We start from the raw sequence: 26,154 nt of genomic DNA, 5'->3' as shown, positions 1-26,154 counted from the left end.
AGGGACCCCAGGACCCCGCCCCTTTGGGGCCCGCCCCTCGAGCCCCGCCCGCCGAGTCCAGGATTTGGACCCGGGGACCTGGATTCCAGGCCAACCAGCCAGGAAAGGTCATCTGGTCCACCCCCGCCTTCAGGCAGCTCCCAAGCCTAACAGACGACGGGGAGGGGAGGGGGACCAAGGAGCGCACGGGATCCCCAGGGATAGGCTGAAGGGGCGGGACTCCTCCGGGGGTTACAGCCCCGCCTCTCGCCCAGCGTCCAGGATCTAGGGAAGGGGCTTCCCAGGACCAGGGGGCCCCAGCCCCAGTCCCAGCCCGCCGCAACTTCTCGAACCCCAGATAGTTGGGAGCCAGGGAGTTACCGCTAAAATGCAAATAGACGCAAACCAGCGTGTGCGAGCTTCCTTCTCCCCACACTTTAACCCGACCCTCCGCCAGACAGAGGGTTGGGGACCAGCGACATTTCAGCCTTGCAGCCCGCTCCCCCCTGCAGAAACTCTCCTCCGCCCTTCATCACACGTGGATCTGGGAGGCCCGCGCCTCCCCAGCCCCCCACCCCCGAGGGACACCCCGGCCTCTGCGAGCCCCCCACCCCCGCCGCTGCCTGGGACGTCCATTGGACAGCAGCCTGGGGAATCTGGAAGAGACGACTCGGAAACGGGACGTCCCTCCCTCGCCTCCGTGTAACAGTGATCAGTGCAGGGGGCGGAGGCCCTGGCGGGGAAGGTTGGCATGGCCACGCAAAGGGCATCTCTGCAAGAAGGACTCCTTATCTCTGCGGGAAGAACACGAGATCGCGCGACGGGAGTGGTTGAGTCCACCGCCCAGGAAAGTGGGGGCTGGTGCCAGGTGGAGACGTCCGACTCCACCCACCCTGGGAGTGGGAAGTGCCCGGGGAGCTGGCGGGGTCTCCCAGCCACCTTCTAGCCCAGACCTAGGCTTCAGCCTGGCTGGGGTCCTGGCCTCCATGCCCCCTTAGGAAATCCCTGCCGGGTAGGGCACTGCTCGGCCTACCCCACCTCCCTCCTGGCCACCGTCCTCTCCTGGGGGCAGGGCAGGGGCTGCCCCTCTCTCTGTGGACCCTTCACCTCCCTGCGCAAAGATCCATCGCCCCGGCCACACCCAGTTTCCTGGCTCCTCAGCGCCTAGGCTGCAGCCCCTGCCCATCTGCCTTCCTGCCCTTCCTCCTGGGTGTCCCCGTCCCTCCCTTCAACTACCACCCTCCTCCTCATCCCTGACACACCCGTCTCTCAAAACCAAACCATCCCTGGGCCTGTCCGGGCCCCATCTTCGTGGAAGGTGCTAGAGACCTTCCTCCAGGGCTCCTGGCCTCCCCACAAGGCACGCAGTGACTCCAAGCCTGCCTACCCACCATAGGCCTCCTGCCTGGCACTGGGAGAAGGGAGGGGAACCATGGGTGCCCCCACCAGCACCCCCACTGGGCCTGCCTCTGCCCCCCCAAGGAAGCCTGGCTTGGAGTGAGGGTGGCAGCAGCCAGGGGTTATGGACCACGGAGGCTACGTCCAAGGTGAACCCTCCGTGAGGATGGCCCACTAGACCCCACACCCTCATGTCCTGCCCCTCATGCTTCCCTGCAGTCACCCCCTCCTCCCTGGGACCCCCTTTCTGAGACCACAGTTCTGCTCCTACCTGGGATTCTGCAAACCCTGGGGTCTGCAAGGCTTGCACCACATCCCACAAACCCTCAGTGGCTGGCTGTCCACTGTCCTCAGGAGTGGGGTGCACACACGCACCATTGGAGACCCAGCGCCCCCCCCGCCCCCCTGTCGACACTGGCCTGCTCCAGCCTTGAAGCCTCCACACTCACTGTCACATCTGGGCCCGTGGCCCTCCCTGCCCAGCGCTGGGGCACTTGGGGCCGGTTTCCGGAGGTAAGGCCACCAGCCCAACCTGCCCCCCCACCCCTGCCCATCCCTTGGTGTCTCCCTGGCCTGCGCCAGACGCGGCTGCAGACAGATGGGGGTCACTAGGGTGGATCCTGACTTCCCTCATCTCCTGTGGCTCCAGGATCTGAAAGGAGGCCGGGATGGGAAGAGCAAGAGCGTGCAGGGCAGGGGATGCGTACACAGAAACACAGACACAGCAGGGGAGCAGGGGACGGAGGTGTAGACAGGCCAGAGAGGCAGGGGCTTCTGGAGAAGGGTCCGCGGGGGCGGGAGCTGTCACAGTGGGTCATGGGCTCCACCACACACGTGCTGCACCGGCAGCTTCCTGCGAAGACTGCCCTGCATGGATGTGCGGCACATGCTGGGTGGAGGCCTGGGGCTCCAGGGCAGGGCTGCCTCTGCTCTACCAGGGTGATGTGCTAAAGGGGTGCATGAGCCCCACACAGGGCATCGCTGTGTGTGTGTGTGCTTATCCGGGCATCCCAGCTGCCTTCCCATGTTTCTGTCCAGCCCACGGCACCACCCTAAGCCCCCAGGCAGGTGGGGCGGGAGCCAGCTTTGCCCTCCTCTCCCCGAGCCTGCCCTGGGGATGCCCCCCACCCACACACTGTGACTCCACCGTGGGGAAGCACCCCCCCTTGAAAACTGGGCTGATGAGGTTCTTGTTAGCTTTTCCTGCTGTTATTTCCCGTTGCCATGGTCACAGGGCTGTGCGGGGGGGTGGGGGGGGATGCCAAAAGTAGCCAAGGGCCATGTGCCTCGCCCTTGAGCTGGTACACAGCACAGTTTTTCCAGACACTCAAACACACACACACACACACACACACACACACACACACTCCCTGGAACTCTCCCAAATCTTCAGCCACAGGCTGGCAATGCCCCTCCCATTCCCCTGAGCTCCCTATGCACCTTGCCCACGGAGGGGATAGGAGCCCTGCATCGGCCTCTTGCCCCCCACCCCCACCCCAGGCTCTGTATATCCAGGCCCACTTCCATCTGTGGCTCGGCTGGGCGCCGGGCAGGGCCCTGACAGCTTCCCCGCAGACCTGGGGCCCACCAGGCGCAAGACCTCCTACTTCATTCAGCACGCCCAGCTCAGGGGCACCCGCAGGAGAGGGGCACTGGCCTGGCCCGGGGGGTCAGCCTGGCTCACAACCACCAGGCCAGCTCCAGACCCAAACCTGCCTGTCCAGCTATCCACCCCTCACCCCACTCTTTTGAGGGCACTGTTTGCATTTGTTGCCCAAACAGAGGACATGGTAAGCCCCCTAACACGTGCCGAGGTGTAGCCTTCCCCCCACCTTGCCCCCTAGAGCTGCCAGCAGGCACGGGGGCTGTGTCTGGAGCACGAGGGACAAAGTGGTCAGGACAGGAACACAGAGCAACCCAGTCGCTTGCCCCAGGCCGCCCCTGCGCCCACAACATCCTGCCTTGCACCGGGACAGCACCAGGGCGCCCCAGAGCCCCGAGACCTGTGGGAGGCGGCTGTGGGTTCTGGGTGCATCGGCTGAGACCACCTCCATCTGCTCACCCCACCGCCCATGCCCTTGCCTGTTTATGCACCACCCAGGCTTGGCTGGGGACCCAGATGGGAGCCAAGAGGGACGTGGCCGCGCAGGCCGATCCCAGAGAGGGCCCAGGTGAACCTCCAAGCAGTGCTGGGCTCCAAGCGCCCGAGAGCCAGTGACCCCTGAGGGGTCTGCTCCCCTCCCGGGGCCAGCCACCCTCACCCACTGGGAAAGTCCTGCAGCTCAAGCGGGACAGCACCCCTGCACTCTCTTCCGCTGTTTTCTGTGACACTTGCTCTGGCTTCCCCCCCACCATCCTTGAGGGCACCCAGTGCCCTCGCCTCCAGGCCCCCTCCTCAAGGTGGACAAGCAGGGATGTGGACACACGGGAGGGTGTCCCCTCCTAGGGCTGAAGGGCCAAATGCCCCAGGGCAGCTGCTGGCTCCATCTGCCCCCACCCCCTCCCCCAGGCTCAGCTGAGTCATGGACAGTCAGACATTCCCAGGGCCTATTTTCAGCAGCTTGTCCCCCGGGACCCCCTGTCTGCTCTGAGGTTCTGCCCCAGAGTGGGCCTGCTGGGCCCTCGATGGACCCTCCTTGGCCTGAGGCAAGAGAAGGGATTGGATGCTGCACTTTCCCAGGACTCTGCTGCATCCACCCAGGAACCCCCAGACCAGGTGAGAGGGCAGCTCCTGTCCTCCTCTCTTGAAGCAGAGGCAGCATGCAGAGACGATGGGGGGCGCATATGACCTTGAACTCCCTCAGTCAGCCCTGCCTGGGGTCAAGGGTCTGGACAGATGAGGTGACCCTCCCTTAACCCTGAAGGCTGAGCCTTGTTCCAAGAATCTGTGTCCTGGAGCCACAGCTGATGCAGAACCACCTCAAATTCCAACCTCACCGGTCCAGCAGCCTGCTGAGCCCCTCCTCCCCACTGCTGGAGGGCGGCCCAGCCCTGGGAAAATGTGCTGCCCACACATGGCTGCCCTGGTCCCCTGCCAGTCTTCACCTGGCCCAGCCCCCAGCAGCCCAGGGCCAGGGTCGTCGGCACTTGCTGATTTCTTGACACGCAGCCCCTGGAACCACAGCTGGTGGCCAGTGAGCTGGTGCTTGGACCCAGGGACAGAAGGGAGTCACGCCCCCTCCGCCAGTCCTTAAGAAATGCAGGGAGGCTGGCCTGAGCTGCGTGGGGTCCTCAGGGAGCCCCCAGCAGGGGAAGAGCTGCCTAGGGCGGATGCTGGGGGGTCACTGACCCAGGGAAAGCTGGGCAGGTCCTGGAGGGAGAGGTGCTGGGGGTCCAGGACGAGGGAATCTGGGGTCTGGACCTCAGGGAGGTGGGGACAAAGGGAGGTGCAGGCAGAGCAGGGCCCCCAGGGACGCCTGCCTGGGGACACCAGCCAGGGCCACACTGGCCCAGGTCAGAGGTGGAAGGCAGCCACCTTGCAGGGGCCTGGCCCTCCCTAACTCGGGAAGACTGGACTGGCAGGAGGTGGGGTGTAGCTGGGGAGGGCGGTGGTGAAGGAGGCCTGGGCGCCACACGCAGCCCCGGGCTCTGGACCGGAAGGAGGCTGTTAGCGCATCTGCGGCCGCCTCCGGCCAGGGGCGGGGCTGGAGGTCGGGCGAGGGCAAGTGGGGAAGCGGCACACCCCGCACACGGGCGCGATCCCGCCTCCTCCCGCGTTTGTGGGAGCGTCGGGGACCGCGGGCCACGAGGAAGCACCTGACTCGGGCGCTTCCTGGAGCTGGTGGCTTCGAGGCCGCCCCGGCAGCCGGGCTCCGCGGTCACACCGACGCGCCCAGCGACGCGCGCGGAGACGGCTGGTGGCGGCACCGCCCCTGTTTCCATGGCAACCCCTTGGAAACAAACACGGCGGCGCGTCATCCTCCACCCGCAGGAAATGGGGCGCGCCTCCCCGGCCAGCCCCGGGGGCTGGGGGCCACTTCGCCCCAAGGCGGAGCCGGGCGACCTTCCCCCAGGCCGTCCCTGCACCCTCGCCCGGCTTTCAGCCACCTATAGGCCCCTCTGCTCCCGGTTTGGGGAAAGGGCATGCCGCCCACTCTGTCTCCTCCCCACATAGTTTCCACTGGAGTCTCCGAGGGAGGGCCCAAGCTGTGCCCTTCGCGGCTCCCCGCCCCGACAGAGGGCAGGAATTTCCCATCTGACATCGCAGGGAGGGGGGCGTGTGCCGCTCAGAAAGTCTGGATTCTCCCCCCAAGGACCCCTCCAGCCATGGAGCCACAGCCTGGCGGCAGGTGGGGCCTTCCGCCAAGCTTGCGCCAAGTGCCCAGGTCGTACTTTCTCTGCCTCGGGGACACTGGCTGCCCCTGGGGTACCTGCTCCCACACCTCCCCCCCCACTCCAGCCGCCGCAGGCCACCTGCCCTGCACATTCTGGCTGCGTTCCAGGGCTGGCCAGGTGGGAGGAGACACTGCCGCCTGCAGTGGGACTGGACGGCCTGGCACTGCTGGACACCCGAGCCGGCCGACCCACCCCCAGGGATACGGATGGCCGCTCAAAGGACAATGGCTGTGGCACGCAGGCTCAGCTGTGTCTGAGCCAGTGGACTGGAGGGAGGGCTGGGGAGAGGCCCTGCGCCAAGGGCTGAGGCTCAGGGAGCTGGTCCTGGGGTGCAGGGCACCTGGGCCCAGAATGCCCTGGATTCAGGAAGGGCAAAGCATCTGGGGTGGCGGTGCTAGGGGCAGGCCAGGGTAGGTGGGCCGGTTTCCGCCAGAGCCTGGAGTGGAACAGAAGGTGCGCCCTCAGGGGCGCCTGGGTGGCTTCGTCGGTGAAGCGTCCGACTTTCGCTTAGGTCATGATCTCGCGGTTCGTGGGTTCGGGCCCCGCGTGGGGCTCTGTGCTGACAGCCAGCTCAGAGCCTGGAGCCTGTTTCCGTCTGTGACTCCCTCTCTCTCTGACCCTCCCCTGCTCACGCTGTCTCTCTCTCTCCTAGAAATAAAATTATTAAAAAAAAAAAAGAAGAAGAAGAAGAAGAAGGTGCGCCCTCTGCTGGGCTGCCCAGAAGTGGTGGGAAAAGGAAGAGGGGGGCTCCTGGCAGCTGCCACGAGGTTCAAAGGGCAGAAACTGGACTGCCCGGGGCGGCCGGGGTGACTCGACTATGACGGCAGACCCGGACACAGGGACGCTGGCTGGGCAGGGCACCTGAACAGGGGGACTCAGGCCCTCAGGCCTGACCTTCAGGCGGCCCCGGTTCTGTCTCTTGGCCCCCACTAAGGCTGACCACACCCCTTCCCCGTCCAAGCCCACTGTACTTCTGGGCCCCGACCCGAAGGCCCGCCTTGCTTCTGCCGACCCCTCAGGCCCCGCACTCCTGCCGAGGACCGTCCCCCAGTCACCCGCCCCTCCCTCCACGTGCCATGCCCTTGGCTCTCAGTCCCAAGGCCGACCCCGCCCCGATGGACCCGGGCATCTTCTGGCTCTAGTGCCCACTGCTGACGTTTCTGGGGACCAGGACCCCAAACCCAGGATGCTTCCCATGCTCCACCTCCAGCTGGTCTGGCCCGTGTCAGCCGCCTTTTCCACCTCGGGGCTGGCATCACAGGTCAAAACGGAGCTGCCTGCCTCCCACCAGCCCCCACCAGCCTTGGGAACAGGACCCCGCTCCCATCAGAAGCCAGCCCACAGGCGTCCTGAGGCAGGCAGGGTCCCCCGATCTTCAAACCTTTATTGACAGCAAGACTCAGCAGTTAAGTATGAGCCGTGTGAGGGTGTCAGGCAAGCGCTGCAGGGCAGTGAGGGTGATGGGCGGAGGGCTCCTGGCAGGGAAGCCCTGGGTCCGCCCTGGGGACGCCGTGTAGAGCGTGGCTGGGCCGACACGGCGCGGGGAGCAGAAGTAACACTGTGAGGCAGGCCGGGGCCGCAGGAGGGGGAGCGGGATGCCCGCCTTAGACCCCCCCAGGGCCGGGAGACACACAGGGCCATGTGGAGCCACGTGGACATAAAAGAGGGTCATGGGCAGACACACCCAGAGAAAGAGGGAGGGGCAGGCAGGCCTCCTCCCCCACAACACTCGGGCCCCAGACGTGCAGGGGGGGCTGGACGGCTGGTCGCTCTCCCCCCCAGGGCCAAGCAGTGGGCTCTGGAGCGGGGCCAGCAGAGGCCCAGCTCCCTGGACCAGTGGCAGCCCTAGGGTTGAACTTTGCCCTCTGGGTCTCTGTCGTAGATGTAGCTGCCCACCGCGCCAGTATTCACTCCTGCAGAAAAAGGTGACAAGGTCGTGGGGAAGAGCGGGCAGGAGGGCACCCCAATCCCAGCCCTCCCGGCGCACTCACCCTTGGGTCCAAAGAGTATCCCATAGCAGGGCTTGTGGCAGTAGGGCTGGCCATCGTGCTGGGGGCAGAACAGGGACAGTGCTGAGACTCCCGAGGTCTTCCCCCCACACTCCTCGTCCACCTGGCCACCCTGCCTTACAGCCTTCAAGGACCCCAAAGCCATGCCCAGCTCCACTCAGCTGATGCAGAGGTGAGGGGACACAGTGCGAGGCCATGTGTGCACCTGCAGGCCTCCACTCCGCCCACCAGGGGGCAGCACCCACCGCAGCACCCACAGCTACCCCCCACCCCCAGGCCAGCCTGGGCATCACCTCCATCACCTCCAGGGTCCGCCCCTCACCCCACTTCCCCGTGCCCCCCCCACCGCGTCACCTCTCTGCAAACCTGCCCCTCACCCCCGCCCCATGCCCACCCCCAACCTCCCCGGGGCCCAACCCCATGTCACCTGTCACCTCGGAAAACCGTCCCTCACTCCCCTCCCGGTGCTGGCCTCCACATCCCCCCCCCCCACCGTCACCTCCCTGGCCCTGCCCCTCCCTCCCTTCCGTGGCCCCGCCCCTCACCTCCGCGTGCCCGCCAGGAGTTAGGGTCTTCCCGCAGCGCTCACAGCGCAGGCACGGGCGGTGCCAGTCCTTGCCCAGAGAGGTCACCTTCTCGGCTGGGAGGGGAGACAGACGGTGATGCTGGGGACCCTCTTCGGAGACCCCCCCAGATGCTATGCCGGGCGCACTCACTCACCAAAGTAGACCCTCTTGTTGCAGCGAGGACACATGTTGGGCTCCCCCGTGAACGTGGTGACGCTGCAAGCTGCGGGGAAGAGGAGTCAGGGCAGGGCCCGGCCTGGCCGCCGGGACACCCCTCCGCCCGGACATGGAGCCCAGCTCACCTTTGCTGGGCCCCTTGGGGGGGCCGCTCGCCTTGCGCTCCTCAGCCCGGACCACGGGGACCTCGATGGGGCCGGTGACCTGAGGACCCTCGGCGGACGGCTTCTCATAGACGTAGGAGCCCGCACCTCCAATATTCACGCCTGTGGAGTGGCACACGCTAGGGCGAGCGGCCTCGCCCACCCCAGCGCTCACACCCCACTGAACTTCTCTCCACAGCCCACTCTGTAGGGTCTGGACCCCCACACCCAGAGGGTGCCGGCCGGCTGGGGCAGACTTCTGGGAGGGGTGTGGAGGATGCTAGAATCACAGGAGGGAAGAGACAGACGGTTGGGGGAGGGTCCAGAATGGGTGAGGGGAGAAGGGGGCTGGAGGAGAAGGGGGCTAGGGGACCCCGGGGCCCCTGGCGTCTTCTGGACCCAAGTCTGTTTGTGCTGGGTCCCCGAGGCACACCGGCCACCCCTTCCAGGGCCAGAGCGGTTCCCAGGCTGAGGAGGGGACCCAAGCTCACCTTTGGGTCCGAACAACGTGGCGTAGCAGGGCTTGTGGCAGAATGGCCTCCCGTCGTGCTAGGCAGAGGGGCAAGGCGTGAGGGCTGGCACCCGGCCCGCAGCCCCAGGCCTGCCCCCCCCCCGCCCCCACCGGCCCCGGGGGAAGGGGGCTCACCTCAGCATGGCCCCCAGGGGTCAGGGTCTTGCTGCAGCGCTCACACTTGAGACAGAACTTGTGCCAGTCCTTGCCCAGAGAGCTCACCTTCTCAGCTGGGGGAGGACGGGAGGTCAGGGCAGGTGTACGGCAGGCTCCTCGGCCCTCCCTCCAGCCCCACACAGCGACCTCTGAGCCACAACTGCCTTCTGCCCCTCGGGGGCCCTGCTCTCCTGCTGGGTCCCTCCCAGTCACCCTCACACCCCGGGGAACCCTCTCGAAGACACAGCTGACCCTCCCTCAAACACTGGCCTCACACGCACACGCCTTCCCCTCCCTCCCAGAATCCTGAACTCTCCCAACTGGGCCCTGAAGGGGGTCGGCAGAGCGCCCTGCCGAGGGAACAGCCCCAGCCTCCAGACCCTGTGTGCGGGTGGGGGGGGGCACTGCCATCCCCCCCAGTGGGACAGAGCCTACCTGTCTACACTTGGTTTCTCCACGAGAAGCCCTGAGAACCCCCACATCACTGCCTCCAGCTGCTGCGTCCACACTCAAGCCCCAGCCCCAGCCCACCCCCTGCCCGCTGGGCCACCTCCTAAAGGACGGAAGTGGGGGGGGCCTCCCCAGGAGAGCAGGGCAGGAAAAGGGCGGTGGAGTAGAGGGCAGGAAGAAAGGCTGGAGCCAAGCCGGAATTCCGAAGGGAAGGGGTCTGGGCAGAAGCGGCGGGGGGAGGAGGTCAGGCTGACCGGGCCCTGCGCACAGCAGAGCCCCAGGAGGAGCCCGAGGACCCGCTGGTCATTTGTCCCCTAGCAGAGCGGTTGCTGCGCAGGCCAGGCTTCCCCCAGGGCCTGGCCGGGCCACTCCCCACCCCCAGAGGCCCAGGTTCGGGGTCCTGGGTGCTGGCTCCCCGTAGCGCTGGCAGGACCTGCCGGACCAGTGCCAGCCGCCAGGCCCCCCGCCCGTGCCCGCCCCTTCCTGGGGGCAGCTGGGGCTTAGAGCCCTACGGCCACTCTACCGAGGGTGCTGGGACAGGCTGGCCAGCCACCCGCCGCGTGTGCACGCTGGGCAGTCGGGTGCCACGCAGCCCAGCACCCTCTCCCTGTGCTCCCGCGGGCCAGGGCTGCCCCGGCCAGCGCTAGCATGTGGCTGTGCGGGGACAGGGGAATGACCCTCAGGCTCCACTGTGCGGGGGGATGGCCACACGTCACCAGCCCCATTGGGAAGACAGAATTGATGGGGTCTCTTGGCGTGGAAGGGAAGCAGCTCCCCACCGGGCTACACCATTGTTAGGGACACAAAGGCAAAGCGTTGTGAGGTCACTCTGGGGTGTCCTGGCCCAGGTTCCACTCTGCTCAAGGGTGTGGGCTGCTGGCGCGGGAGCAGGATGGGGTGCCCGACTGGGGGATGGGCAGGATCCCAGCTCCAAGCCCCCGCCCGCCCCCACCAGCGCCTCCGCCCAGGACAGAAGCCAGCCTCTGAGCTGCCTTTGTTTTCTGCTGGGAGCCAGCGAGCGCCCAGGCAGGCAGAGGCACTTTCCCGGCTGTCCACACAACTGTCCCGCCCAGCCCTGGAGAGCCCTAGGCTGGCCTGGTGGGGGGCCAAGTAGTGGGCAGTGGGGCTGGCCATCCCCCACTGTGAGCCTTACAGGGCTGAGCGCCCTCTGGGATGGGGCCGGAGGACAGGGCAGCTACTGGGGAGCCAGCCGGAAGCCCCTCGGCTCCCGGCCAGGCCAGAAGCTCTCCAGGCCAAATCCGGTCCCTCCCCTGCGGGAACAGCAAACAACCAGCCACCTCCTCCCTCTTGTCAGCAGGGAAGCCAAGTGGCTTCCTTCACCTTGGCCTGTCCCCAGCCCAGACCCCGGCCACCGTCCCCACACGACCAGGGAAGGGCCCCCTTGTCCTGGAGGGCCCCCTCCAGGAGGGTGTTGGTGGGAGGATCGGGGGGGTAGGGACTTTGCCACCCTGGCAAAGTCAGGAGAGGATCAGCCAAGAGAAGAGAGTGGCCGAGCACGCCGGACAGCAGGGCGGGAGCGCCGGGGGTGCCGCATCCCGGGGGCCGTCCTGGCAGACCTGCCACACTCCTGACCGGCCTGCCCTGACCTTGAGGGGCAGGGGGCACTTGGCCATCTGGGCCCCAGTGCCCTCGCTTGTGGGGGCCCGCATGTCATCCCACCTCACCCGCAGCAAAGTCCTGAGGGAACTCGCGCCAAGGGAGGGAGCACGTTGGGACACGCAGGAGTTGGGAGGCCAAGGTCGCCCCCGCGGGGACCGAGTCCAGACAGAGCCCGTATCTGACCCCGGCCCGGTGTGGGCAGAGGTCGAGGTGCAGGTTGCGGGGTGGTCACTGCTGGGGGCCAGCCACGTGTCCACGGGAAGGTCCGTGAGAGGCAGAAGCGCACGGGAGGCTCCCAGAGAGTGCGCCCTGCCGACCCCGACCGCACCCCGCTCCGCGCCTGTGAACCCCGTACGCCCCCCCACAACCCGGCCTCATCCTGGGAGGACCACGCACTCCCGCTGGGCCCCACCGGCCACTGCGGGGTTCGGGCGTGGCTGCCCCCCCCTCGTCCAGCTCCACCCTCCGGCCGCACCCGCGTGGGCAGCGCGCCTGGCCGGGCTCGGGGCCGCGCATCCCGGGGCCGCGCATCCCGGGGCGGGGCGCGCGGCTCTGCGGCCGGGGGCTGACCGCGAAGGGCAGCGGACGCTGGTCCGGCCCAGCACTCACCGAAGTACACGGTCTTGTCGCACTTGGGACACTTGGAGGCCATGGTCGGTGCGCCCGTCGGCCCTCAGCCCGCGCCCTCTCCCCGCCGCCGCCACCGCGCCGCCGCCCCGCCCCGCCCGCCGGCTGCCCGCGCACCCATTGGCTCCGCGGCCGGGGCGGGGCCTCGGGAGCCCGCTCCCCGGGTCCTGGGGGGGCGCCGCGGGGGCGGGGGCGCACCTGCCGGGGGCGCGAGGCCGCTGCACCCGCCCGGCGCCCCGACGCCGGTGCCTAGCCCGTGTCCATGGCAACGTCGGGGCAGGGGCGGGGCGGGCGGGGGTCCGCATCCCCCTCGGCTCCGGGCCACTCCAGGCTGTTAAGGGCCTTGGCGCGGAAGGCCGGCCCCTGGACACGCAGACGGACGCCGGGCCTTGGCGCCGGGTGCTCCCCCCTTCCCGTCCCCGGAGGACCCCACCCACCCCGCCGCGCGCCCCCCGCCCCGTGTCCCTTTGTTGCTCAGTTTCTATAGCAACGGCCGCGCGGCGGGATCGGAGCCGGAGCCGGATCCCAGGCGGGGCGCGGCCACCTGGCCCGGGCCTGGTCCTGCCCCGCCCGCCCCCGCGTGACACCGTCGATGGTGCTGAAGGCTCAGTGGGTGGAGGGCAGGGCGCCCGGCACTTCCAAAAACAGAGGGAGAGAAACTGCTGGAAGCAGGAGGGGGAGGGCGCCCGGCCGCGGGCAGGCAGGCGGGAAGGCGCTCTGCCCCCAGGCGGGTAGACAGGGGAGGGAAAGGGGATGACCCCGGCCGCTCTCTGTGTTACTGCCGTCCGCCTGCATCCCTCCCCTGGACTCACTAGCTCCGGGCCCAGGGCCTCTGACCTCCAGCCTCCTGGCCTCAAAGCAGGAGTGCTAGGGATCCCCCCAAGGCCTCCCCTCCAGGGCCCCACAGAGTCCCAGCAGGGCCTGCCTCGTCCCCCCCCCCCCACTCCTCTCTGGCCCCATCCTGGAGCCTGAAAACTGGCCCTACCCACCCAGTGGGTGCTCTACCTCCTCCCTTGGGGCTCTACCTCCCAATAAGCCCTTCCCTGGGCCTCCAGCCTGGCAGATGGACCGAACCACAAGCCCAGTGACCCCACCCCGTCTGGGCAGCCCCACCCAGGCCCCTGGGCCCCCCACCCTGTATCTTGGAGGTTCTGTGCCAGACACCAAGGTCTGCCTCTCCCGCCCTCCTCCCCTCTGCCGGATGCACCGGCCAGGTCCCTGGTGCCAGGCATATTTGCACACTGGAGTGAGCAAGCCAGTGTCCCACGGCCCTCAGAACCAGGCCCTCCAGCAGCTACACTTTCACGGCAGCCCCGGCCTTGGCCAGCCCCCTGGCCCCCCTGCCCTGCATGCACACTCTGTAGCCCCTGCTACTCCTGTGAGGACAGCGGCCTAGAAACACGTGGTCCCCTCAAGCCTGACCGACCAGCCTGACCAGCCCCTCTCCTGTCTGCACCCTGACTCTGGCCCCTTGCCAGGCAAGGCAGGTGATGGGGGTGGGGAGGCCGGCAATGGGGCTCCCTGCAGGTCACAGCCCACTGCCGCTGACACTGGGCATCGGGTATCTTCCACAAGGAGGCTATGTGGGAGGGGCCGGGCCCAGCCCCGCCTGGAGAGTGAGGAGCAGAGCCAAGGAAAGGTGTTGGCATGGGCCAGACACCTCAGGGACATGGTGGGGGTCAGACTGGGGGACAGGTGCCCCCCCAGCTACAGCCCCGGGGCCTGACAGGAGGCCCCCTGATGTGACCGTTATTCTGGATCGATGGACACGGAACAGCAGGGTCCCCCTGAGACCACTGAGGGCCACAGCGGGGGCAGGGGCAGGGCAGGCTCCCAGGCGGGGGACGGAGGAGGACCTCGGATTTCTAGGGAAGCAGCTAGCCAGCCAGGTGTGTGGGGAGGCCCCTCCCCCAGGGCTACAGTGGCGCGGCGTCCTGGCAACGTTGACAAATAGCACGCTGGGACGTCTTGGCTCTGCTGTGAGGACCCCAGAGCTGGGCTCGGCGGTAGGTGATGGGAAGCCTGGGAAGGGCAGGGGGCTTTGAGGTGCAGCCTCTGCGGTGGGCCCCCCATGGGGATGGCTCTTGCCCACTGGAAATGCCCCTGGGTCTGAGGAGGAAGGAAGTGGGTGTGAGAAGACCCCTGCCCCTTCCTGAGACCCCAGGTCGGGGAAAAGGCTCCCAGGAAGCTGGACTTTGCCAGCTTGGCTCCTGTGGGAGACACCAGGCCTGAGTCTTGGGGTGGGCACGGGGGGAGGGGGGGCACCAGGCTGCAGACTGAAGTGGCTGGGTGGGGCCACTGTTCAACACCCCGGCCTGTCACCTTACGGGGCCCCATCACGGGCTGGAGGAGGGCAACCAGCACCCTCTTATCTGTCTCCAGTGGAGGAGCACAAGTAGTTTCTATTTTAGCTCCTAGCTGCGATGTGCACACGTCACAGTGGGGCTGGGGGAGCAGGAGGGAGCCGCACCCCGGGGGGGCCCAGCTGGGGCGGCACAGAGAGGTGTCCCCCCCCCAGACCGCTCCCAGTGGCTACACGCCTCACATCTGTCTTGCTGGCCGGCAAGTGTGGGTGCGGAGGGATGGCTGGAGGTAGAATTTCTGAAAACAATGTACTTGCTGAAATCTGAGCAAATTCTCCCTCTGGAAACTCCACACCTGCCAGGGGCTGGCCCTGCGGCTGCGGGCAGAAATCCTCAGACAGCTGGGGCAGGGCTCTTCCAGGACAGGGAGGTGGGCCCCAGCTGTGCTGGCTGCCCTGGTGGGGGGGGAGCCATGCGGCCACGGGAGCCAGGCACCTGCCAGTCTGTGTCCCAGGCCAGGGCCAGGCCACCCGCCGCCTCAGCCAGACACAGGGGTCTCAGCTCCTCCGTGGGAGAGAGGGGGGCACGGGGCCAGCCCTGCGGAAGCCCAGCAGCTGTGGGGGTAGAGGGGAGAGAAGGCCAGAAACCCCAGCTCAGCCTGGAGGCCAGGAAAGCCAGGGGTCACATGCTGCTCACTGAGGCTTTACCCCAAAGGGTCCGCCTGCCAACAGACAGAATCTCCCGCCCTGAGCTGTCCACCCGCCTGGCGCGCTGCCAGGCCGCCCTTGGCCCCAGCCCGGTACGTGAGCTGTGCCGGGTGCTGGGGGGACAGGACGGCCCCAAGGCTCACAGCAAGGAGAGGGACGGGACAAAAGACACAGGAAGGGCTGGTTGGTTTTTTCTTTTTATAACTTTTTTTTTCTTTGTTTTTTTTAATATGAAAATTACTTGAAAAGACCAGGGGCCAACCCCACCAGGCAGCTCGGCCGGCCGCTGGCCATGCCGATCCTAACATTCCAGATGTAAGTTTACAGAGCTTAAGTTCATCTACAAAAAAAGTAATAAAAATAAAATTTAAAATGGCACCTTCAACAGAACACAACGAAACTTGCCGCCGCACGCGAGGCCCGCAGTGGGTGCGGGCACCGGGCGGCTCCTCAGCTCCGCTCCGGCCAGAAAGTAAACACAAAGCTAAAAACGACTCCAGGGCTTTCTGGGAGTAAGTGAAAGCGCACTTGCCCCCAAGGCGCCCGGAGGAGCAGTTTCTCTGCAGGGGTGGGGCGGGAGGGGAGCACTACCAAAACCGGGCGGGCGGGGACGGGCGCGGGCGGGCGGGGGCGCGGGCTGTGGTCGGAGTGGCCTTGCCGGGCAGCGGGGCGCCTAGTCCTCGATGACGATGGGCTCGTCATTGACGGGGGCCGGTGGGGGCGGCCGCAGCGGCAGGGCCTGGCTCTGGCGCAGGGCAATGGGCTTGTAGGGCCTGCGGGCGGCTCGCTTGGTCTCCGAGGAGGATAGCAGCTTGCGGATCTTCCTGTGGACGCAGCGCCACCCGCAGGTGACCAGGGAGCGGTGGCCCCCCCACCGGCCTCGGGGAGGCCCCCCCGCCCCCTCAGTCTCACCCCTGTTGGCCTCAAGGAGGTCCCCCGGCGCCCCCCCCCGCCAGCCTCGGGGAGGCCCCCTGGCCCCCCCCCCAGGCTTGGGGAGGCCCCCCGCCCCCTCCCCCGCCAGCCTCAGAGAGGCCCCCACCTGGTTTCCTCGGTGGCCATGTAGAACACATCGTCAGGAGCATCGATCCAGTTCATCCTCCGCCGCTTGACGGGGGGCAGGGAGCCCCCGCGGATCAGGCGCACTTTGGTGGGGTAGGACTTCCCGTTGAGCAGGAGGTTCCGGCTTGGTCCCTGTGGCAAGGGGAGGCCTGAGAGGGCACCCTGGGGGCCTCCGTGCTGCACCCCGAAACCCCCGAGGCGGCAGTCCCCGCAGGAGGCATGCAGGCAGGGGACCCGCAGAGGGCCAGGGCCACGCTGGAGCCGGCCCCCGCCTGGTCCCGCTGAGCCTCCCTGGTGCTCCCCACACAGGGCCCGACAGGGCCGCCCAGGCCTCCCCACCAGCCAGGGCCCCGCTAGGCCCAGCCGCTCAGCCAGCCCGTCCTCTTACCATGTGCCTGGTCTGCCCGTGGTTCGCCAGACCTGACGAGGGGAGAACAGAACGTGAGCCCCCGTAGCCGAAGGGCAGGAAACCTGGGCCCACACCCTACCGTGGTCCTGGCCGAGCCCCAACAGCCCCCAGGGGATCCCACAGCTCTTGGGGGCTTGGAGGGCCCCTCCGGCCCAGCCAGCAAGAGCGGCACAGTCTTGGGGGTCGAGGCGAAAGGCCAGGAGCCTCGGTTCTGACGGCACTGTGCCTGCCACGCGGGCTGCCTGCCCTGGACGGGGCTCGACAGTGGGGCCCAGGCCGCAGGGCAGCCAGGCAAGGCCGCGTACAGCAATGAACCCGGCGGTGGGAACCCCTCATCCAGGACCTCCCCTCCTTGGGCCGCACCGAGCTGCTTCCCAAGGGGCTCCAAGCATCCCTCGTGACCCTGGGGCCACGCGCCCTGGAGGAGTGGACAGAAGCTTCTAGGAGTGGCCAGGACACAGACACTCCCACCCCATGGGCTGAGGGTCTGGGGCTGCAGGCCTCTGTCAGTGACCTCTGGAGGAGCCCAGTGCTAGGTCCCAGTCCCCTCAGCCCCCAGACCCCGGCCACGGGCACGCAAGGCCCCTGGCTCCCGCGTGCACACTGAGTGAAGACCTGGGCAGAGAAGCCAGGCAAGCCCGCGCCTGCCGCCGCCGCTTCCCCTGCTCCACCTGGGCCCGTGAGTGTGCACATGCACGTGAGTGTGCCCGCATGAGCGAGTCCTGTCAGAGGCCTCCTAGGACCAGCTCTTCCCAGATATGCTTCTTGGCCAAGGTCCATCTCTTGAGCGACTGCCCAGACCTCCCCTCTGCAAACCACCTGCTAGCGGGGGGAGCCCTGGCCAGGGCGGGGGGTGGGGGCCGCTGCACGTGGCCTGCAGCCCCGAGGCCCAGCGCTACTTACCCAGGTAAGTGCCTATCAGAGCGACGGGTGCAGAGGGAAGAAAACACACGGTTAGCATTAGTTAGATGGCGAGTGTGCGCGCTGCCAGGGGCCAAGGACAGTCGCTGGGTGCCGAGCGCATATGCCCGGGTGGGCTGGGTTAGTGAGTTAAGGCCGCAAGGGCACCAGGGCCCAGGCCCTGGCCCAGAGCTCAGCTCATGCCCGCCCAACAGTCTGGCAATGCCCCAGGGGCTAGGCCGCCCGGCGGTGCCTCAGGAGGCCAGCGGGTCTCCTGTCGTGCTGGGGCTGAAGGAGACACAGCAGCACACTGACGGGTGAACCACAGAAGTCGTTAACTTTATGCTCCCTGCTCGTTAACAGCTTTTTAAAGAGGAAGCCCCAAAGCTCAAAGCTGCCCGCGGCCTTCTGTGGGATGACCCTGCTCCTGGGATGTGTGAGCACAGAGCAAGCAGCCTGGCCCCCACGCAGAGACGGGCACGGTGGGGGGGCTGGCCGCTGAGAGAAGGGCGGGTGGCCTGGGCGTGACAGCAGGGGCACTGGGGACCCAGCGCAGGCGCCAGGGAACGCGGCGGCAGAAGCGGCGCCAGAGCCCCCGGATGGTCCCACAGGATGTGCTGCGGGGGCTCCAGACGCGGCCAAGAGGCAGCACCCGGGACAAGGCCAGGCTGGATGACCACCGCCTGCTGCCACTCGCAGGCCCCCGCGCCTGGCCCGCCACCGTGGCCGGCACCTTGTGCAGGGGGCTCAGGGCGGGACTGTGCTTGCCGGCTCACAGTGCAGGGCGCCCGCATCAAGACCCCGTCCTCCCAACACCCCTCCTGCCCCCCCACGCGGACCCTGCTGCAGGCCGACCCTCCAGAGCCCAGCGGCCCCTCATTGCCGCCGGGGCCACCCCAACCCCAGCACCTGTCCGGGAGCAGCCGCAGAGGCCGCAGAGGCCCCTTGCCCAGCTAAGGAGGCAAAGCAAGGCCCGGAGACACTGGCGGAAGGACTACAGACGGGCCTGGACGCTCCAGAGTCCCGCCTCGAGCACAGCCAACCTGGGCGCCTGTGGTGGCAGCGTCTCGGTGCGCCTGCCTCGCCCCTCAGGCCCTGCACCCCGTGTCGGCCTCAGTCCCCTTCCCCTGGGTGCCCCACCCCACGCAGGAGAGGGTGCTGCTGCCGCCTTGGCTCTGGGACCCCTTCCCCCAGGGTGCCTCCCTGTGCCGTGTGGACCACGCGTAGCCCACAACTCGGACCCATGTGCCTCCACTCGGGAGGCTGGGGCCCCAGAGCCCCCCCCACTGGGCAGGGCGCACAGAGGATTGTAGGCACAGCACGGGCAGCCACGCGAGCTGAGGCTGACGGCATGCGGGCGGTCACAGTGCGATGGCAGACAGCACAGGCAGGCAGCGGGGGCACCAGGGCCACACGAGAGGACAGTCCACTGACCGGGCCAGGAGGGAGGGGGTAGCCCACCAGCCAGCGACCCCGGGGTGGGAGACGGCATCTGGGCAAGTTAGGGGAGCACGGGGAGCACGGTGCGGCCCAGCCCACGTGGACTGCCCCGTGGGCGTGCCCTGAGCCGCCCGCCGTGCACCATGCACGCGAGAGCGCAGCACCCATGCCGGCGGCCGCCCCAGGCCTTACCCCTACTGGGCATCAAGAGGCGCTTCTTCATGTTGCCTGCCAGTGCCCGGCGACAGGAGAGAGAGGGAGAGAGAACACGGTCAGCACGCAGGGGTGCAGCAGGGGCGGGGCCGGGCACCCCAGGGCCGGCAGGCTATGCCGGCCGCCCCGCCAGAGACTCACCGTCCACCCCGTTGTGCTGCTCGTAGCTCCTCTTGCCCAAGATAGTGGGGGAGCCATTGTTGATGACGGGGGCCGACTTGGCAGGGGTCAGGCCGCTGAGCACGCCAGACACGCTCTTCACGGGGTCGGGCTTGGGGGGGCGGGGGTGGGTCTCTGTTGGGAGCAACACGGGCGGAGCGTGCTCTGTGGGCAGCGAATGGACACAGCAGCACCTCCGGCCCATCCTGACGGAGGATGACCACAGAGCCCACCGAGGGGGACACCCCCCAGTCCCGCACCCCAGGACCCACCAGGGGGAGACACCCCCCAGTCCCGCACCCCAGGACCCACCAGGGGGAGACATCCCCAGTCCCGCACCCCAGGACCCACCAGGGGGAGACACCCCCATCCTGCACCCGGGNCACCCCCCAGTCCCGCACCCCAGGACCCACCAGGGGGAGACATCCCCAGTCCCGCACCCCAGGACCCACCAGGGGGGGACACCCCCAGTCCCGCACCCCAGGACCCACCAGGGGGAGACATCCCCAGTCCCGCACCCCCAGGGCCCACCAGGGGGGGACACCCCCATCCTGCACCCGGGGCCCACCAGGGGGGGACACCCCCAGTCCCGCACCCCAGGACCCACCAGCGGGAGACATCCCCCAGTCCCGCACCCCAGGGCCCACAAGGGGGAGACACCCCCAGTCCCGCACCCCAGGACCCACCAGGGGGAGACACCCCCATCCTGCACCCGGGGCATCCTGTGAGCAGGAGCCAAGCAGGGCTGGGCCCAGCAGGTCACTGGGTGACTGCCAGCAGCTGGAGAGCTTCAGACACAGGCCCATAAACAAGCAGGCCCATCAGAGGCGTCGGGGTCCAGGCCACCGGAGCTGATGGCAGAGGGCTGGCAGCTGGCCAGACGGTGAATTAACGGCCGGGCTGGCCCAGCCAAGGACACACCCCGCTAAGGGCTGGCGACGGCAGGCTCAGGCTCATACCTGCCCAGGCTCCCCAGCTCTCCGTGGCTCTCAGGACGGGCTGAGGCCCAGCCCCGAGGCCCAGACCCCAGACACACAATGATGCCAAATGCGCTTGTGTCCACATGGAACACACTTAGCTCACGGTTCTGGAATGTCCTTCTCAGAAGGTCAGACACCTCCACGCTAAAGAGGGACTGACTCGCGGCCCCGCCCAAGCCCATAGAAGTGGCTGGTTCTGCTCCCACCTGCCCAGGCTCCCTGGCTGAGCCCCCAGGACAAACCGCCTATGGCTGGCGGAGCGGGGGGCAAAGTGGCGGCAGAAGCCGCTGGCCGAGGTGTTGAGGGTCCCCAGGCCACGAAGGCCCACCCTGGGAGCTGCTGACTAGCTGCTCCGGCTCGGCTCGCCCCGCAGGGAGCCTCCCCTTGGGGGTGGGGGGTGAAGAGCCCCTGTGGATGTCTGCAGCGGGGGCCTGTCTGGGGTGTGCCCAGCCCAAACCCCGGGCCCCGGGGAGTGCGCGGGCTGCAGCAACACACAGGCAGCTCCGGGGCCCAGGCCGCGGTCCGGAGCTGTGGGAGGGCACGCCCCTTCCCCGCAGGTGCCTGCTGGCTGGGCTGCGCAGGGCTGGGGCAGGCTCACCTAGATACCGGAGCACGGCTTCCAGGGGCTTCCGCACGGCCTGCTTCAGCACCAGTGGGCTCTGGGAGGCTTCGGGCAGCCGTGCCGTGCCTGTGGGGGCCCGGCATACGTGAGGGGGGCCCGGGGCCAGGGCTCCCCACGCGGCACCCCCATTTCACCATCATCCCCCTCCTGTGGGAACAGAGCATGGGGCTGGGGGCCGCCACTCACACTCAGCCTTGATGGCCGCGCTGTTGATGGGCATGTAGGGGTGCCGGGCCGCATGCCACGGGCGCAGAATCTCTCGGCACAGGCGCCGGGCGATGCGCGTGAGCTTGGTGGTGTGCAGGTAGAAGGCCTGTCTCGTCTTCATGGCGAATTTGGGGCTCCCGCTGCTCCGCGCTGGGATGCCGTGGGGGCTCTGTGGAAGGGGGCGCGCCGCCCCGACACAGCGCCATGACCGCAGGCCGGGTGCACGGCCGCGCGTGGGGGCGGGGAGGGGCGTCCACTTACCATGTTACTGCGGTTTGGTCCTGGCCTCTCTCCATCTAACCGGGTTGGCATTTTCAAGCCACCATATTTCTTCCAATATGTCCAGCAAGATGCGCAGAGGCGACACTGCATGTTAGGGGGACCCCAAGAATACCACTGGTAAGACTGGGCGGCTACGGACAACAAAGTTGGAGATAGACGGGTCCTTAAGCAGAACCAGTGACGGCAGAGAGCATCACACAGCGTCGCCCGCCCACCCACCCGCCGAGCCGCCCCACCGCGGGCCCACGCACCCCGCCAACCCGCGACGAGGGCTTCCCCCGGGCAGGGAGTGACCCCCGCCCCTGCCCCCCAGCCAGGACCCCGGGACGGTGCAGGGCGCCCGGCGCTGGGGGTGGGTCCCGGTGCCAGGCGGCGGGCACTTACTGTAACAGCTCTCGCAGGCTCGGCCGGCCCCAGGGCTCTGGCCTGGCGCCCCGGCCCCATTCACCACGCCTGCCTTGACGTTATTGACGCTGATCTGGTTCGGATTTGGCTTGTTACTTAGGGCAAGGGAGAGAGGGAGGACGTCACGGGAGCGCCACGACGTCCGTGCGCGGCTCCCAGGAAGGCGCAGGCGAGGCTGTTGGGCCCTGGCGGCCCTGGTCCACGCCCAGGGTGCATGGGCTTTCTGCCACCAGGGCTGTGCTCTGCTCCAACTGGAACCCCAGGCCGGGTGGGCTTGAGTCCTGACGCCCTTGCTTCCCGACAGCCGCTCCACGCCCACCCTGGCCACCGAAGGGATGACAGGGGCCTGCCCAGCCCGCAGCCCCAGGGGTGGTGGGGACACGGGGACACAGCACTCACTAGTTGGGAATATACACTTGCTTTAACTTGCTCTCCGCCTCTGCTGCTTTCAAGCGTTTCTGGAAACAGGAGCCACATGTGAGGGGCTGCGCGTGGGGGAAGGGCTGCCTGCCGGCCCCCCGCGCCCCCAGTGTCCCCGGGGTGCCCACCTGCTGCACGTATCTGTCGGTGGTCTTCCACATGTAATAGTACTCGATGATGCTGGTGAGCGACTTCCAGGGCAGCTACACGAGAGGGGCGGGCGTGAGGCCGCAGAGGGCCCCTCCCCGACCAGGGGCCCCTCCCTCGCCCCCTCTCCCCTGCACTCGTGGCCTGGCGGTGCCCCTCCCAAGGACTCCAAGTTCCTGAGGCATCAGCAACACAACTTTCCGAGTTCTGTTCACACGGCTGTTTCCGGCACCGGCTTGGAGACCCGGGGCCTCCTGCCGGGCCAGCCCTTCCTGCTCTGCCTGCGGAAACAGGGTCCTCCATATGCGGAGGAAGCGTGTCTGTGGCGTGGATTTAACTATGACACCCGCCCCGCCGCGTCCAAAATGCAGATGCTGTGTGTACTGCATTCACTCAAGCCGCCACGGAGGTGGCAGCGTGGTCTCAAAGTTGGGGCACAGGCCTGTGGCCGCCGGGCGAGCCTGGCCGGGCGTCATCTGCGGCCCCATCTCCCAGCGGGTGCTCGTTCCTGGTCCCTCGCTCACCGCGTCTGGGACTTCACCTGATTCCCGTGTCACGCTCTGGGTAAGCAGGACTTCGGCTGTCCACTCAGCCCCCCCACCTTTGGGGGGGTCCCTTCTGCCCTCTGGAGGCTTCCCAGGAGCCCACGAGCGACGCTCCTGATGGGGCCCCGCCCCGCTCCTGGCGGCTCTGCTGCCCCTCCAGACCACCCGCTGGGTTCACTGTGGTGGAGGCTGACCCTTTAGATGACTGTGTGTTCTCACAGGTCACAAGGGCTGCAAGGGGTCCCTGAGGGCACAAGCCCTGCTCGGGCTGCCATTCCCGGGGGACACACTCAGGGGACACAATACAAGGACGCCTAAGGCTCGGCTGGTTAAAAACGACCAACAGCTGGCACACGCCCAGGCGGCCAGTGCCAGGAGACCCTGGTGATACCCAGTGCTGACCTCGGAGCTGGCAGCAGGCGGGCTCTCGGCCGCAGCCCTCCCAAGAGCCACACGCGGACGGTGGGGCTGACACACTGGTGGCCCTGGGGAACGGGGTCCCGAGCCCACCCGTGGCACTCACAAAGTCCTGCTGAATGTCCGTGAAGTCCTTTCCGTACTTCTCCAAGGCCTCCTCGAAAAGGCTGGCCTCGGAGGCCGACCACTCCTCCATCTCGTCCCTGCAGAGCACGGGCCCGCCCTGCGGCACCAGCGCCGAGATGGCCTTGGCCACGTCGTACACGCTCCTGTGCAGCGTGTCCATTGCGTGGAACTGTGGCAGGACACGCGGGGGTCACTCGGGGCTGTGTCCCAGCTGCTTCAAGGACCCAGGGAGGCCCCACGTGGGGCTGGCCACACACCCACCCGGGAAAGGACCAGGACAGCCCGAGGCGGCGGCCAGGGGGCCCAGGGGAGTCTGGGGGTCTTTGGGGGGGGGGGTCTCTGAGGAGCAGGAGAGATGGCGGTGGGCCGCCTGGCGGACTCTCTGGGAGGGCGTGGGACAGGCCAGCCCAGCCGCGTGGAGCCACCTGCTGGCCAGTCCCTGCCTCACCAGGCTGCTGCGGAGACCCGCGTGGGGGTGGGGAGGGGGAACAGTGGCCCCGGGTGGGGCAGGGGCGGGGCAGGAACGCAGCAGCCCAGACACAGATGGCCCCAGCAGCACCGGAAGGACGGACAGACTGGGTCCCACGCAGACGCCCCAGCACGCAGGCCGCTCACCAAGGTGATGTCCCGGGAGGCGGCTGCGGCGCTCATGTGCAGGCTGGGCTGCCGGACGGAGCTGCTGCAGTCCAGTGCTCTCGCGAAGGTGCCCACGGAGCTGGGGGCGGGGGGCAGGGAGACACTGACCACTGGAGCCCGACTTACAGAGGGTACCCTGGCCAAACCCAGAGCACACCAGGCTAGGAGGGCACGGCTGGCCAGGAGGCCCCGGGGACAGAGCCTGCCGCTGGCGGCCACCGCCCGGGGCCCTCCCTGTGGTGAAGGCGCAGGGTCCGAGGAGACGTGCGGGGGCCTTCTGGGCATGTGGCCACCCGTGTCCTCACGGGGCCTCCCCTCCCACGGGCCCAGCCCCAGGCCTAGCCCAGGGGCATGCTGGAGCAAAGGCCGCTTCTTGGAGCCCTGCTCCCCAAAGCCCGGATGTTAAGGGCCACGTCCCCCTTTCCCAGCTACCTCTGCCCCAGGGCTTCAGGACAACAGCCCACGGCCCGCCCAGACGTGGGACCAGCCTCTCTGTCCAGTCCTTCAGTCCTGGGGTCCAGCCTTGTCTGTGCCTGGCCTGTGAGGCCACCGCTGGTGGGTGGCCCCTGAGGTACGCAGGCAGCTGCCGAGGCCAGCCCCTCCAAGGCAGCGCTGCCCCTGGGACCCTCAGGGCCCCCACAGCAGCCCCGCAGCCCCCCGTACAGCAGGGATGGGAAAGACCGGGCCAGACCTCTCTGGAACTGGGGAAGGGGGAGTCTCAACAGAGTGAGGACCCAGCCAGCAGGGGCAGGGCAGCCGTTTGGCCCCCGTGCCTGGGGTCCAGGCAGACCCCCCCGGTGACCACTCACCGGGCCACCACCAGGAACTGGTCGATTTGCTTGTCTATGAGCGGGTTGTGTGCCTCCCACACCTTGGTCTCCAGCCGCGACTGGTCTCGGCCGTCTTCCTCGCCTACGAGAAACGCTGCTGCCAGCAGGGCCCGAGCAGAGCCCGAGGCTTGCGGCCTTTTGGAGCCAAGGGTCCTGGGGGATCAGCCTGCCGGCCGCAGGGCCACACACCCTCTCGCCTCTGCTGGGGCTCAGGGGGGCTAGTGAGCCTGGAAGGGGAGGCTGCAGCGGGCACGCGCACGGGCACACACATGCACACACACGGCCGCGCACACAGGCACACACGTGCGCTGTCGGGTGCGGACTTCCAGGTCTGCTCGGCGCACGCACACGCTGGGTTTTCACCTCTGCAAACAGTGCGAGCTCCCGGGCAGGGACTGGAGGAGGCTGAGGAGAGGCCTAGGGGTGGGGGGGGCACCTGCGGCCCGAAGCACCCAGGAGTGGCGACAAGGCAGAGGCAGCTCGCCTGGCTCTAATCAAGCTCCCAATCCCGAGACCCCACGGGGCCACAAGGCCCACTCAGCTCCCGGGCCGTGGGACCCCGGTGCGGCTTCGTCCAGTGGTGGCGTCTGCCACCCAAGGGCTCCTCACGGTGCCCAAAAGGCTGGATTTCAGTTTATCCTCCTTCTAGGGGACCCCACCCCCGGCCGCTCCCGACTGCAGACGCCAGGGCAGGGCTCCCGGATCCAGCAGGCACGGCTGCTCTGCAGGAAGTAAATTCACACAGGGAGAACGGAGCGGAGGCCATGGGAGATGCCTGGGAACAGTGGGGTCCCTACGAGGCCAGCCCCCGAGGGCGGACACCCCACAGCCATCGGTGTCTGGCTCCCTGGCCAAGGCCACGTCCACAGTCAGCTCAGGCGCTCAGGCTGTACACGTGCAGGAGGCGCTCAGCTCCCCTGGGCTGTGGAGGCAGCGAGCTCCTGACCACACGCGGGAACCCTCTTGGGCACATCCCAGCGTGGTCAGTGCCCAGGAAGCCCACTGGGAGCCTGGGGAGCGGGCGGCTGGGGCTACTGCGAGGAGCAGGCGGAACACGGGTGGGAAGTTCCTGGCATCGTAGGCGGTGTCCTTCCTAGGGGGACTCCCTGGACCCCCCCCCAATTTGGGGTCCAACACTTCCTGGCCTCTGTGGTCTGAGGCCCACAACCACCGCACACCCACGTGAGACTTTCAAACGTGTAGACGAGAGCATGCGCCTTTGTTCACCGTGTGCCCACCGTGCTGCAGTGCCCTGGAGTCGGGAGCGAGAGGCAGGGCAGGGGAGCCCATGCTGCTCGACCCAGACCTGGTACCCAAGTCCCCGCCCCAGAAACCGAGGCCAGCTGACGATCGAGCCTCCAGTCATCACCGTCCCT

At 67.9% G+C, this 26,154-nt stretch overlaps 2 protein-coding genes across 6 annotated transcripts in view; both read right to left on the bottom strand.

Moving 5' to 3' along the window:
- Positions 1-7,062: 7,062 nt before the first annotated feature.
- CRIP2 (cysteine rich protein 2) lies at positions 7,063-12,057 on the bottom strand. Of its 2 annotated transcripts, XM_039223945.1 has the most exons (8): positions 11,954-12,057; positions 9,254-9,348; positions 9,099-9,156; positions 8,590-8,730; positions 8,442-8,510; positions 8,267-8,361; positions 7,704-7,761; positions 7,063-7,625 (listed from the first exon to the last, which is right to left on the bottom strand). In XM_039223945.1, the coding sequence occupies exons 1-8, from the start codon at positions 11,994-11,996 to the stop codon at positions 7,558-7,560; spliced, it is 627 nt and encodes a 208-aa protein (XP_039079876.1). In that variant the 5' UTR covers positions 11,997-12,057; the 3' UTR covers positions 7,063-7,557. The 2 variants fall into 2 exon arrangements, with proteins under 2 accessions (XP_039079876.1, XP_039079877.1); XM_039223946.1 differs by lacking the exon at positions 7,704-7,761.
- Positions 12,058-15,165: 3,108 nt separating this feature from the next.
- Positions 15,166-26,154, bottom strand: part of MTA1 (metastasis associated 1) — a 31,809-nt gene continuing 20,820 nt past the window's right edge. Inside the window, exons 8-22 of one of the 4 annotated variants that reach the window (XM_039223940.1) lie at positions 24,758-24,860; positions 23,928-24,027; positions 23,293-23,481; positions 22,206-22,280; positions 22,057-22,115; positions 21,637-21,752; positions 21,232-21,383; positions 20,950-21,139; positions 20,740-20,829; positions 19,144-19,296; positions 18,982-19,017; positions 17,353-17,364; positions 16,429-16,460; positions 16,021-16,172; positions 15,166-15,805 (exon numbers count right to left, since the gene is read on the bottom strand). In XM_039223940.1, coding sequence (XP_039079871.1) covers positions 15,655-15,805; positions 16,021-16,172; positions 16,429-16,460; positions 17,353-17,364; positions 18,982-19,017; positions 19,144-19,296; positions 20,740-20,829; positions 20,950-21,139; positions 21,232-21,383; positions 21,637-21,752; positions 22,057-22,115; positions 22,206-22,280; positions 23,293-23,481; positions 23,928-24,027; positions 24,758-24,860 — 1,610 coding nt within the window. In that variant the 3' untranslated portion in view covers positions 15,166-15,654. Of the gene's footprint in view, positions 15,806-16,020; positions 16,173-16,428; positions 16,461-17,352; positions 17,365-18,981; positions 19,018-19,143; positions 19,297-20,739; positions 20,830-20,949; positions 21,140-21,231; positions 21,384-21,636; positions 21,753-22,056; positions 22,116-22,205; positions 22,281-23,292; positions 23,482-23,927; positions 24,028-24,757; positions 24,861-26,154 lie in introns of those variants that run through there. The other 3 variants (XM_039223941.1, XM_039223942.1, XM_039223943.1) reach the window with 3 other exon arrangements.

Source organism: Hyaena hyaena, unplaced genomic scaffold (genome assembly GCF_003009895.1).
Source record: "Hyaena hyaena isolate Hyena2069 unplaced genomic scaffold, ASM300989v1 scaffold_1514, whole genome shotgun sequence".
In the NCBI taxonomy this organism is placed as follows: Eukaryota; Metazoa; Chordata; class Mammalia; order Carnivora; family Hyaenidae; genus Hyaena; species Hyaena hyaena.
Note: the sequence above shows the minus strand (reverse complement) of the source record. Positions and strands in the feature narration are given on the sequence as shown.

What these genes read in the sequence shown, in the direction of transcription:
- CRIP2 (XM_039223945.1), bottom strand. Translation starts at nt 11,996, where the DNA reads ATGGCCTCCAAGTGTCCCAAGTGCGACAAGACCGTGTACTTCG. An exon ending in CAACAAGAGGGTCTACTTTG is followed by an intron (nt 8,362 to 8,441) that starts GTGAGTGAGTGC and finishes CTCCCCTCCCAG; the next exon opens with CCGAGAAGGTGACCTCTCTG. An exon ending in CTCCTGGCGGGCACGCGGAG is followed by an intron (nt 7,762 to 8,266) that starts GTGAGGGGCGGG and finishes TTCTGCCCCCAG; the next exon opens with CACGATGGCCAGCCCTACTG.